This window comes from Pleurodeles waltl, chromosome 5 (assembly GCF_031143425.1).
Source record: "Pleurodeles waltl isolate 20211129_DDA chromosome 5, aPleWal1.hap1.20221129, whole genome shotgun sequence".
Taxonomy (NCBI): Eukaryota; Metazoa; Chordata; class Amphibia; order Caudata; family Salamandridae; genus Pleurodeles; species Pleurodeles waltl.
Window position 1 is genome coordinate 351213972 of NC_090444.1, and position 13129 is coordinate 351227100.

A 13129-nucleotide genomic window follows, 5' to 3' on the forward strand; every position below is an offset into this window, starting at 1 on the left:
GCAGTGGCAAGTTTGAGACAGGTTTTACAGTGCTCTTTATTGGGTGGCATAATGAGTGCTGTTGCCTAATAGTAGTATTTAATTTATAGTCCCTAGTTACATGTAGTACCCTATATTAAGGACTTACAAGTAAATTGAATAGTCCAGTTAAGAGTATGCCATTTTTTACCATATTTTAGGGCGAGAGCCCAAGTACTTTATCAGTGGTTAGCTGTCAAAAAGTGCACAGTGTACTAAAAGGCAACAAAAACAGGTTCAGCAAAGGAACACAAAAATCTGGGGTGACTCTGCTTAGAGGGCCAGCTCCAACCATGCTGCTGGGTATTCTTTCACATTTCTTGAACTTCATTTTATGATATTGCTCGAACAGGTGGCACAGAGTGGATGGCAAGATGTCATTTTGGATTATAGCGCTTGTGAAGTCAGATCAAGTGGCAGGATCATTATTGTCATTCCATGGGATGTGTAGATCAAAAATGCAGTAATAACAGCTTGAGTATGTTTAGTGCTTATCCTTCTAAGCCAGTCGTGTATGCTTTGAGCCTCGACCACTTTAGTGTGCATTATCGTGATTTAAGGCAAAATACAGTTAAGTGCATCCGGTGTTGATTAGTGATGCCTATTATTCATAAACATTTCATATTCATGAATCTGATTGTAGCTTTCCATTATTTTCAGAGTAAATGCGTACATAGAAGAAGAAGTACAACGACGACTTCAGAATCTTCATCATCCGTCTGATGAAAATATGAGTTCATCTACGGCCCACTTTACACAGTCTCTAAAGGTGAGAAGGAATATATTTGCTCTTGAACTTGTATTGGTAAGCATATGTTTTGTCTTGGAGACCATGGGCATTTCCTAGTCTGTGTTACATCAGCAGACTGATCTTAGCCCAGTTTGTAGAAATGTTCATTAGTTTAGGTAAAAAAATTATTGTTTTGCTTGGAGAGGGAAGGTGATCATGAGGAGTAAACACAAAGAAGGCTAGACAGTTTGGTAATATTGACTTCTTGTTTTATTGTGTACAAAATTGGGTTACCATTTGAGGGGGGATGGGTGAATCCCTACTCAAGCAAGAACCACAACCCCTTTCAGGGTGATACACTAACAAACCCCAAATTAACCTGTGCTCAGCTGTGTGTTAGCTTGGCACAGAGCAGTCAGGCTTATCTTAGAGTCAATATGTAAAGTATTTATGCATCACTTCAAACTGTAATAAAGTGAAAACAAACCACAGGAAAAAAATCACACACCAAGTTAGAAAAATAAACTAACTTTTAACAAATAAACGAAGACCAAAATGCTAAAAATCCAACCAATAGAACTGGCGATATGCAGTTTTAAAGATTTAAATGAATATAACTCTGTATAGCACAAACCACCAACTGTGGGTATCTGGTCGCGTTGGACCAGTAATAAGTTACAAGTTCAGGCTGACCAAAGTGGTTAATGGGCCCATCTGAAGAGCTACAGGGACTCATATAGACCTGCTGAACAAGGGTACCTTAAATGGTAGTTGGGAAGAGGAGCAGAGTCCTGTGTTGAGGATATGATGCAAGGTCCTGTTCAGAGATGCATTATGCAGTGTCAAGTCAGAGGACCTAGAGGCTGTGATGCAACTTCCTGGGTCGTTATCTAGCAGGCAGTCGCTGAGGTGCTTGTGATGCGAAATCCTGCGTTGAGGATGCGCCTTGCATCGGTCAGTTCCAAAAAATATGCAGGCTTGCAAAGCAAGGTCATCCATCATCGTCAAGGCTGCCATCGATAAGAAGGTTGAGATGCGAGGGCCTGTGTCCCGTATGTGTCATGCCGCAGTAGTACCAATGAGGTTAGGGCTGGAAGGGTGAAGCAAAATCTTTGCACGTGAGATTTCACGCAGCAAATGCAATGCGTCAGTTCTGCTTGGGTATGTGCTGCACAGCAGATGCGATGCATTGGTTCTGCCACAGATGGTCTGGCAGAGCACCTTTAGGCCCACTTCCAATAGTATGGGACTGGAGTGACAGAACTTGGCAGAATAAGGCTCACAGATGGCAACGTCCAGGTGCTGAGTTCAAGGTTTTTGGAAGCCTGTTATGTCCCTGGGACTTCTGGTCAGGAGGCCAGCCAACTAGCTGTTGAAGTCACACTGGGGTCCAGGGTTTAGGGATGCTGGTCCAGTCCTTCTCATCCATGCAAGAGAGCAGCAGGGTAGCTCCGCAGAGCAGCACTCCTTCAGAGAAGCTTTCACCAGCACAACAATCCTTCTTCCTGACAGAGTCCACAGGTTCGGAAGTGTACTGAAGAGTTGGGGTCTGAGGTCCAACACCTATACCTGGTGCCCTCTTTGAAGTGGAAGAAACTTCTAGAAGTTTCCTCACCTGAGGTGTCAGTCATCCCCTTCCTTCCTATCCTGGCCTTAGCTTGTCTGGGGTCACAAAAGAGTAGTTACAACTCCTTTGTGAGTGCTCAGTCAAAACCTTTGTTATATGCAAGTGTGAAAGGTGACACCTTCTCCCTCTCACTCAGAGTGTCCATCCTGCCAGCCCCTATCTTTCCTTTGTCTCAATAGGAATGAGTTGGTTTAAAGGGCTAATTGAGTGAGTGGAACAATGAGTGCTGCAGGGCCGGGATATATGTAGTACCGCTTTTCTAGGGACCTAGAAGTAAATTAAATGTGCCAATTGGGTGTAAGCCAATTCTACCATGTTTAAAGGAGAGTGCACAAGAACTTTAGCACTGGTTAGCAGTAGTAAAGAGTGCAGAGTCCTAAAATCCAACAAAAACAGATTCAGAAACCAGTAGGGTTAAGGCAAAACGTTTGGGGATGACGCTGAACAAAGGGCCAAGTCCAGCATGTTGTATTTTTTCATATTTCTGTCTTTGTTCATCTAGTTTTTATTCTTCTTTCATGTCATTAGTATTTCTATGTGCTTGCTTTTGGAACAAAACGAAGTTGCTACAAGTATTCAAAACAATACACAGTTGCACTTGAAAACCAGTATTCACTCTATGCACGTACCAAGCAATATGCCACAGTATTTTTTTATCCCAGGTTTGTTAAACACACATGATTATTGAACTTCTATAGTAGTTCACTTCAAAGATATCCAGGAACAATGAGTGTTAGTGTCCATGTGAAAGTTGCAGGTTTAAAGTAGTGGAAAATTAGTCTTTCACAGCAGGCCAGCCTTATTTCAATGCCCACTGGTGATACTCTGATACGATCACACTGAAGCACTGTCAGGAAGATGATTATTTAGTTAAAACAAATATCTACATAGGCCCTCATTTAGGGGAAAAAAGAATATAGATGTGTCCTCTGCAAAAAAGATGTGAGAAGTATGGGATGTCGTGGTTTTGATTAATTCACTAGCTAGACTACATGGGGGGACTAAATTGTGTGTTTTTACACTCCCCATGCTTTTAATCTAAACCGCTGTGAAGTTGTAGAAAATGAATGACAAGAAGTGGAGCAAATCAGAAGATGTGCTTCCGTTTTGTTCTGTGATTACAAATACATACAAACATGGTAAATCTGATAAAGACTTCTTGCTGCAGCTTCCTTACCTTAGAATTCCCTGGCGTCAGCTTTGAATCCAGAATTTTTCTGCTGAGCAGTACCCTGCGCGCACCATCAGGTGGCGTAGTTCGGATCCGCGTGCGTCGACCAGCTCAGCGTGCGACGCCAGCATCGTTGGAGCCATCTATGATGTCATGGTTGTCTGTATAGACGCCGTCTTGACGCGCGTACGTCAGTTCTTTTCCTTCCCCGTCGGTTAAGCGCAGTTCCGGAAAGAGCTACCCTTCTTCGACGGTTTGTCAAGGCTTTTTTGACTGTTTGAAGTCATGTCTTCAAGAAAGACAGGGTTCAAGCCGTGTGGTGTGTGTCATTGCACCATGTCGGTGACGGACCCGAACCATGTTTGTCTTTGGTGCCTGGAGAAGGACCACGACTCCACTTCGTGCTCCGACTATCGGGCCATGGCTCCGAAGGCCTTGAGGGAGAGATCCCTCAAGCTTCTTGCGGCCCGACATACGTCCTCGGTCGGCGCGACTCCACAGAGGTCACGGTCCCGCAGTAGGAGAAGATCACGGCACCGCTCCCAGAGCCCCAAGTCCTCTTCCTCGCATTCGAGGTCATCTGAAGGTAAGAGACACAAGAAGAAGAAGAAGTCCAAGCGGACTTCGACTTCGCCACGCCCATCGGCCGCGTCTTCCCGCTCAGATTAAAGAATTTTACGAGGCCATGCGTCTCGTTTTTGAGCGGGCTGCACCCTTGGATGGGTCTTCGGGGTCAGCAGGGGCCCCTTAGGATTCGACGTTGGCAGCTTCGGCCTCTGCACCGTTGGGGACCCCAGGATCCGATATCGGATCCGGACCGGCGCCGGTCCCTCACAGCCGGAACAACGTCGACTCTGACTTCGACTGAGCTAATTCGGCCCAGATCATTGTCTGAGAATTATTTAGATCAGCCAGATGCAGGAGAGGAATGGGAGGGGTCTGAGAACCCTTTAGAATGTGGCTTGCAGCAGGTGGTATGAGGATCTAGGGGAGGCCAGTGGACTGGACACGTCTCCAGATGCTGGTATGCTCTCTCCTCCTAATGTGGCTATGGAGGAGGGTGCTTCATTTGCTATGGTGGTGCGTAGGGCAGCTGAGGTCTTGGACCTAGATTTGCCTACGGTGCCAGTCAGGACGATTATCCTGACAGAAGTGCTTCAACCGGGGGTGACAACATCAGAGCTGATGTTGCCCTTCAATGAGGCTCTTACAGATGTCCTTCTGGGTACATGGTCCAGACCCAGCACAGGGGCTCCTGTTGATAGGACGGTCGGCCACCGCCATAGACCCGCTCCGAGCGACCCTAGTTTCCTGACTCAACACCCCACTCCTGAGAGCTTGGTTGTCCAAGCCTCTACTTCCCATGGTGCCTTCCCTTCCGCTCCCCCGGATAGCTGGCTGGACCAGCTTGGGAAGAAGATGTTTTCTTCCACCAACCTGGCATTGAGGTCCGTAAACACCTCTTGCCTATTGGGCCGTTATTCCTATACTTTATGGGATACGGTGGCACAGGTGATGCCCCAGGTCCCGGAGGGCGTCCGGGACACACTCACCCAGGCTGTCAAGGATGGGAGGGATGCAGCCAAGTTTACGATCAGGTGTGGTTTGGACACGACCAACTTGCTGGGCAGAGCGATTTCATCGTCAGTGGCCCTACGTCGCCACGCCTGGCTACGTTCAACTGGTTTCTCAGGGGCTGTCCAGTCAAGCTTGATGGACATGCCCTTTGATGGCTCTCGCCTTTTGGCGAAAAGGCAGACTCCGTGCTTGAGAGGTTCAAGGATTCTCGAGCTATGACCAGATCCTTGGGCCTTTCAGCACCAGCTCGATAGCAGTCTGTCTTTCGCCCCTTTGGAGGCTTCGGAAGGGGCGTGGTACCACGCCAGCCACAGTTTAGCCACCATCCTCCAGCTTCTCAACATCCCGAAAGAGGACGTGGTTGTGGTACCATCAGATCCAGAGGGTCTGGCCAGAGGTCGGCCACCACACAGCCCTCCTCCAATGCACCCTAGCCCTCCTAGTATGGTTCTGCAGGATCACGTCCGTCCAGTTGGAGGGAGGATTCATTGTTATCTCCCTCACTGGCTTTCCATCACAACGGACAAGTGGGTCCCGCAGATCATACGGAAGGGGTACTCCCTTTCCTTCCAGTCTTTCCATCCTTCTATCCCTCCGACAAAAGAATGGCTGATGGAGGACCATCTGGTTTTGCTCCATGGGGAAGTTACGGCTCTCTTGGCCAAGGGAGCCATAGAAAGAGTCCTGATATCAAAAGTAGGCAGTGGTTGTTATTCCTGCTACTTTCGGATTCCCAAAAAGAACAAAGGCCTTCACCCTGTCTTGGATTTAAGGGATGTCAATCTCTTCCTCAAGAAGGAGAAATTCAAGATGCTCACTCTTGCTCAGGTTTTGCCTTCCCTAGACCAAGGAGACTGGAAGGTAGCGTTGGATTTGCAGGACGCGTATTTCCATATTCCTATCCTGCAAGCCCACAGGCGTTACCTGCGGTTCAAGGTGGGCCACAAGCACTTTCAGTTTACTGTGCTTTCTTTCGGTCTCACCAGTGCCCCTCGGGTGTTCACAAAGGTGATGGCGGTGGTGGCAGCTCATCTGCGCAGGTCAGGGATTTCAGTCTTCCCCTACCTAGACGATTGGCTGCTGAAAGCTCCTACGCCCCAGGCTCTCGTCACCCACCTCCAGACGACGGTGGGCCTCCTGCATTCGCTGGGGTTCACTATAAATGTCCCGAAGTCATACCTGACTCCCTTTCAGAAGCTCCCTTTCATCGGAGCTGTTCTGGACACTGTGCAGTATCGGGCCTTTCCTTCCGAACAGCGGGTCCAGGATATTCAGGTTATGATACCGATGTTTCGGCCTCTATCCTGGATTTCGGTGAGACAGACTCTGAGGCTGTTGGGACTTATGGCTTCCTGCATCCTATTGGTCAAGCATACCAGATGGCGCATGAGGGCTCTGCAGTGGGACTTGGAGTTCCAATGGGCACAGCATCAGGGAAATCTGACAGACGTGGTTCAGATCTCGAAGGGGACTGCAAAGGATCTGCAGTGGTGGTTAGTGAACTGCGATTGGGTCAAAGGCAGACTCCTCTCCCTTCCCCAATCAGATCTCACAGTAGTGACAGATGCGTCACTTCTGGGATGGGGCGGCCATCTGGGAGAGGTGGAGGTCAGAGGTCAGTGGTCTCCAGCGGAATCTGGCCTCCACATCAACTTGCTGGAGCTTCGGGCGATCCGACTAGCATTGAAAGCATTTCTTCCTGTTGTGAAAGGGAAGGTAGTGCAGGTGTTCATGGACAACATTACCGCAATGTGGTACTGCAACAAGCAGGGCGGTGTGGGGTCGTGGACCCTTTGTCAAGAGGCTTTCCGTCTCTGGACATGGCTGGAACAGCAGGGCATGACCATGGTGGTTCAACACCTGGCAGGTTCTCTGACGGCCAGGGCAGACGAGCTCAGCCTAAAATGCTTAGAGGATCATGAATGGTGTCTCCATCCGGAGGGGACGCAAGGACTCTTTCAACAGAGGGGAGAGCCTTGGTTAGATCTGTTTGCCTCCGTAGAGAACGCGCAATGTCAGCAGTTTTGCACGTTGGAGTTTCCAAGGGGGCTATCGCTAGGCGATGCTTTTCGTCCCGAGTGGAGTTCAGGCGTCCTATACGCCTTTCCGCCTATACCACTTCTGCCCAGAGTTCTCAAGAAAATAAAAAACGATCGGGCCCAATTAATCCTAGTGGCTCCGGATTGGGCATGGAGAGTTTGGTATCCAGAGCTTCTCAAAATGAGCATCGTTCCTCCAATCAGGCTGCCTTTTCGGGAGGATCTTCTGTCGCAGCAACAGGGGAAGGTTCTCCACCTGAACCTGTCAACTCTGCGCCTTCATGCGTGGAGATTGAGCTGCGACAGTTGATGGTTTATGACCTCCCTCCCGAGGTCTGTGATGTCATTCCGGCAGCCAGGCGTCCCTCTACTAAGTCGATCTTCCCTGCCGTTTGATACGTTTTGTTTCAGATTGTACAGAGAGGTCTATTGATCCTCTTTCTTCTTCTCTGTCTAATATCCTTTTGTTTATATTATCTCTCGCCCAACAGGGTTCCTCCTTAGGGACCCTCAAGGGCTATCTTGCAGGGTTATCGGCCTTTCTTCAGTTGCCTGATCAACCATCTTTGTTTAAACCACCTATAGTACAGAGATTTTTGAGAGGGCTTGTGCATTTGTTCCCACCTGTGCCTTTTGTTATGCCCCAGTGGGACCTTAATCTGGTTCTTACTTTCGTTATGTGTACTCCCTTTGAGCCCTTAAATAACTGTCCTCTTCTGCTGCTCACTATTAAGACCGCCTTTTTGGTGGCAATTACATCTGCCAGAAGAGTGAGTGAGCTACAGGCTTTATCATAAAAACCTCCGTATCTCACAGTCTTTCCTAAAAAAGTGGTTCTCAGAACTCGTGCCTCTTTACTCCCCAAGGTGGTGGCCCTTTTCCATCTGGGTCAAAATATCACCCTGCCCACCTTCTTTCACCACCGCATCCCTCTAAGGAAGAGGAGCGTCTCCCTCAGCTGGACCCAAAAAGTGTTATCGTTCTATCTTGATCGCACTAAAGAGTTCTAGGTGGACGACCAACTCTTAGTGGGGTACGTTGGTGCAAATAAGGGTCGGGCAGTACAGAAACGATCCATTTCGCGCTGGGTCGTTCTCTGTATAAAGATCTGCTACGCTTTGGCAAAGAAGATGCCTCCTATGGGCTTGAGAGCTCACTCTACTGGGGGAAAGCTGCTACCACTGCGTTAGCACGTGGTGTACCTCCATGGGTTATAGCTTGGGTATCTATTCTAAGGTAAGGAAGCTGCAGCTAGAAGTCTCTATCAGATGGACAAGTTACTTACCTTCGGTAAAGAGGTATCTGTTAGAGACTCTATCTAGCTGCAGATTCCTTACACCCACCCAAGCATCCCCGCTCTGCGGATACATATATATATATGATTTTGGCATTTTTACCTTTCTTAAAGGCATGTAAGAATTTTTATTTCAAACAGTCAAATAAAGAGATAAAATCCATAACTGTTGGTTACGTGCGCCGAGGCGGCATCTATATAGACAACCGTGACGTCATAGACGGCTCCAATGATGCTGACGACGCACATGGAGCTGGTCGACGCATGCGGATCCGAACGATGCCATCCGACAGCGCGCGCAGGGTACTGCTCAGCAGAAAAATTCCGGATTCAAAGCTGACGCAAGGGAATTCTAAGGTAGATAGAGTCTCTACCAGATACCTTGTTACCGAAGGTAAGTAACTTGTTCTTTTATCTGCTCTTACATGTAAAATAAGTTAAAATAAGTAAGATATAAATATATATATATATATATATATATATATATATATATATATATCGAGAGAGAATAGTCCTTATTAGAATTGAATTTTTCCTTCAATTTACTTTACTTTTAATAATGGCAGTCACTTCAGATTTGACATAGCAGAAGGAAATATTCGAGAATTTTGGAAAATTTAGACTGTTTGGAACAGACCGCTCCTAAACGTGCTGAGAAAAACATTTTCAGGGATTGATTTTTAGATGCTCAAATCAAAAATTCCGTGTTACTAAAGAGTTTTCAAGAGTGATTGAGGGTGGGATTACCAGCGGGAGCATGTCTCACACCAAACTGAATACATTAATTTAAGCAAAGGTGTAGGGCTGTTTGACTTGGAAAGAGGCCTGACAAAAAATGATTCTCATTTCACCGGAAGGCTTTGCTCCGCCTGTTACCCAGTATTCAAAAACATGATTTGAGAAGAAATAAAAAGGTACTTTACACAGAACACAAGAATGGCCTCCAACTTTGTGATAAAGTTAGAGGCTTTTTAGGTGGCAAATAGAAGGATATGCATCAAAACCACCTATGAAGCCAGGAAAATGTTAGAGGCAATAGTCGCAAATGGAAGATGAAATGCAGAATGTGGGAAATGTAGACAGACTGAAGTCATTAATCACTAGAGATGGCCTTTTGCTTAGACTACCGAACATATATGACCAAAATACACAATGAAGGGTGCAAACCTGGTAGACTGTTGGCCTGGCTGTTGAAATATGGGATGAGACATGTTCCATTTTCTAGAATACACCACAGACAATAAACCAAATGTTTTACACATGTTATGTCAAGCTCTACACAGATGAGAAAGAAGATAATGACTATGAAATTCTACAGTTTCTAGAGAGGGCTCATATATCACCTCCTACAAATGAACGAATAGTTATTTGAGATCCTGCTCATGGTCGAAGAAATAAAAAAGGCCTTTAAAGAATTACCCAGAGTTAAAACTCCTGGGGTGCCTGGCTACCTACAGAATTGTATGCAGTATATGTAGCCATGTTAGCACCTACATTATTGGATTTGTACACAGCATTGTATGGAAAGGGCTCATTACTACAAAAGAATAATTAATAACATCCCTCCTCAAACTAGTATTAAAAGAAGGAAAAAAGGGAACATATAGGCTACTCTTACTGCTACATGTAAGTTATAAAATGTTTAGTAAGGTTATAGCAAATAAATTAATACAATTATACCCTAGCTCAATTTATGTGGACCAGAGTGGATTTGTGCCAGACTGTAATACTTTCCTAAATGTATTGCAGGTTCCTCACCTTTTAGCTATCCCAGGTGCCAGTCTGGATCTGTGAATTCTTCAGTAGCTCTTCCATGACAGGTAGGGGCGTGGGCGGGGGGCGCCAGCTTCACCTCAGCACCACACACAAAGCCTTGTGCATCACTGGAGCCATGTAGGGCTACTCTCAGCGTGATGGTGTCAGTTCTCTTTTTCCATGGTATTGATGCATTCCAGGGTCTTATATCATCAGGGGTGTTGACAATTAATCTTCATAAATCCCATTTAGGTGCAGTTTTCCATTGAAATGTCACCACCCAAGCGGTCAAGATTCAAAGTTTGTTGTAACAGTGATGGACAGATGTACAGGCCTTCGTAACGTCTGCCTGTGGTGTCTAGGATTTGACTGCAACACCAGCACCAATGTTTTGTGTAGAAAGATGCACCCCAAAGCGCTCAAGGATCAGGAGGCTAAGATGTTCATGGCCAGAGTGAGAGAAGACTGACGCCGTTGCCACAAGTCTTGACCGAGGTTGAAGACACAAGTCACCATCGTCATCAAAATCCTCTCAAAAGAAGCACAAGAAAAAGAGAAGATACCAAATGTCACCACTGTATGTCAAAGTAAATTGCCAAGACCTTTGCCCTCACCTGGCATCGGATCAAGAACCAGTGGGATAACAACCAGAAGATCCAGCACCTGTAGTTCCATCGCTACTGGTGGCAGTTTCGGGCACTTAACAGCCTGTGGTGCCATCTCCAAGGCCGAAGCCATCTCAGCTGTACCCAGAGTTTCCAGGACCTGGGGCAGATAAATCTACCTTTCTGAACATGATGTTCACTGTTTTCAGCAGTGCCTTGATCACATCTGATGTGCTGGCTGGTCCTATGGGTTTGATGATCTACTCGTTAGGAGGTTTGCTGATGTCCTACCATTCAGCATTCTTGACACAGTTCCTGTCGTTGCCTAATGTCATCAGCGAATTTAACCCTGACTCTAACTATGTCAGTGGGGTCGGCGTTGAGAGCAGAGCTATCTTCTTTGGTCATCCAGCTTTCTTCGCCCTCTGAGCAGGACACCAACATCTCGCCAGTGCTGCCGACGACATCACAAGCCCGCTAAACGACACCCCAGGTACTCCACACAATGTTGAAAACTCTGGTGCCACTATCTCCATAAGAAGGTAGGTGTTTCTTTGGGGAAACAGACTCTTAAGACGACCCAGTGCAGATGATAAAAGGGACGTCTCATTGGATCCAGACTTTGTGGGATTGAAGGATGCCAGTGGGCTTCATACCTCATCAGAGGGGGAACGTTTGTCACAGAAGGGCCTTCCTCCACCAGGTGTGACTTCCTAGAACACAGTAATCTGGAGGGCTGTCAACATGTTAGACCTGCAGCTCTCTTGCACAAAGGTCACATCCAACATTCTGACTGAGGTTCTGCCCTCTCCTCCCAAACAGCAGAACCCTTACTTCCATTAAGTGAGGTGCTGACGGAGGTCATACTGACATGTGAGAAACCAGCAACCTCTACTGTCATGTCCAGACCGATTGCCCAGCGATATAAGCCACCCTGGGAAGATCCCAGCTTCATATCAGACAACCTATCTCTGTAGAGTTTAATGGTGTAGTCTTTGTGTTCCTCTAAAATGGCACCGGCCTCCTCTGACTCTGCTCCAGCTAACAGGAAATCAAAGAAGCTGGAGCAATTTGAAAAGAAAATGCTTTCCGCATAGTGTATGGCTCTCAGATCTATAAATGCTACAACCCTTCTGAGTAGATGTTTGCATGTCCTGTTAAGTTGGGCACAGGCAGTCATCCCCACTCTTTCAGATGACCTGCGAACACACTTCCGAGACGAGCTGATCGAAGATCTTCAGGCCTCCACAAAGCAGGTGATACAGTTGGGCCTAGATACTGCAGATTCAGTGGTAAGAGCTATGGAGACTTCATCTCCTTTGACGTCATGTCTAGTTAAGAAATTTAGCCTTTCACCAGGGGTAATAGACTTTGGTTCAATGGCCACAGCTCTTCAGTGCCAGTGCAGACTCTGCATTGGAGCGGTCTAAGAGCAGTAAAGGCATGGCCAGATCTCTTGGTCTCCAAGCTCAACCTAGAGACTACCATCAGTTTCAGAAGTTTTGTCGCTTAAGCAGGGGCTTTCATTTTGAGGTGTCAACACTTTGCAGCTTAACAACAGCAGGCAAACAAACCCCCTCTACAAATGGTATAGAGGACGAGACAAGGGTCAAACACAAGCTATACCGCTCCCTAACTCCTCCTCTTCTTCCTCTGCCTTACTCAAACAAACACAGGCCATTAGAGGATGGATATTCTCCTTTCTACAAGTTTGGAGGGTCATAGCTTCAGAACTTTGGGTGTAATAAATTGTGGAGAAGGGGGTATGACCGACTCTTCCAACAGCTCTCCCCCCTTCCCATCTTTCACACCCTGCCACAAAAGGTTCAGTCCTTGGTCCTCAACAGCACAGTGGAGTTGTTTCCATAGTAGGAACATGGTTAAGGAAACTACTCCTGGTACTGCTGGTACTGAAAAAGGACAGCAGTCTCCATTTGAACCTGGAGCTCAGGATGCTGAATTGGTTCCTCAAAATGGAAAAGTTCAGATGCTGTCCCTGGCACAGGTTCTACTTGCACTGTAAGCAGAAGAATGGATGTGGTCTGTCGACCTGCAGTCACACAGGAATATTCTTTGCTCCACGCTGGGTCCTAGCACTACCAGCTTGTGGTTCTTCCGGTTGGCATCACTTCCACTCCTAGAGTCTTCACAAAGGTGATGGTTACTGCCCATCTCAAAAAGGCAGAAATCCCAGTATTCCCTTACCTAGAATACTGGTTCATCAAGCCACCACTCCAGAGATTGTCTCTCTACTGGAAGGCAACAACTGTGTTGTTGTTCGAGCTGAGCTTTTTGATCAGCAAGCCCATATT

At 46.8% G+C, this 13129-nt stretch overlaps 1 protein-coding gene across 2 annotated transcripts in view; it reads left to right on the forward strand.

Annotated features, from left to right (window-relative positions):
- Positions 1–13129, forward strand: part of KIF16B (kinesin family member 16B) — a 1953564-nt gene that overhangs the window by 1271813 nt on the left and 668622 nt on the right. For both annotated transcript variants that reach the window (XM_069234094.1, XM_069234093.1), the window contains exon 21: positions 679–787. In XM_069234094.1, coding sequence (XP_069090195.1) covers positions 679–787 — 109 coding nt within the window. The remainder of the gene's footprint in view (positions 1–678; positions 788–13129) is intronic.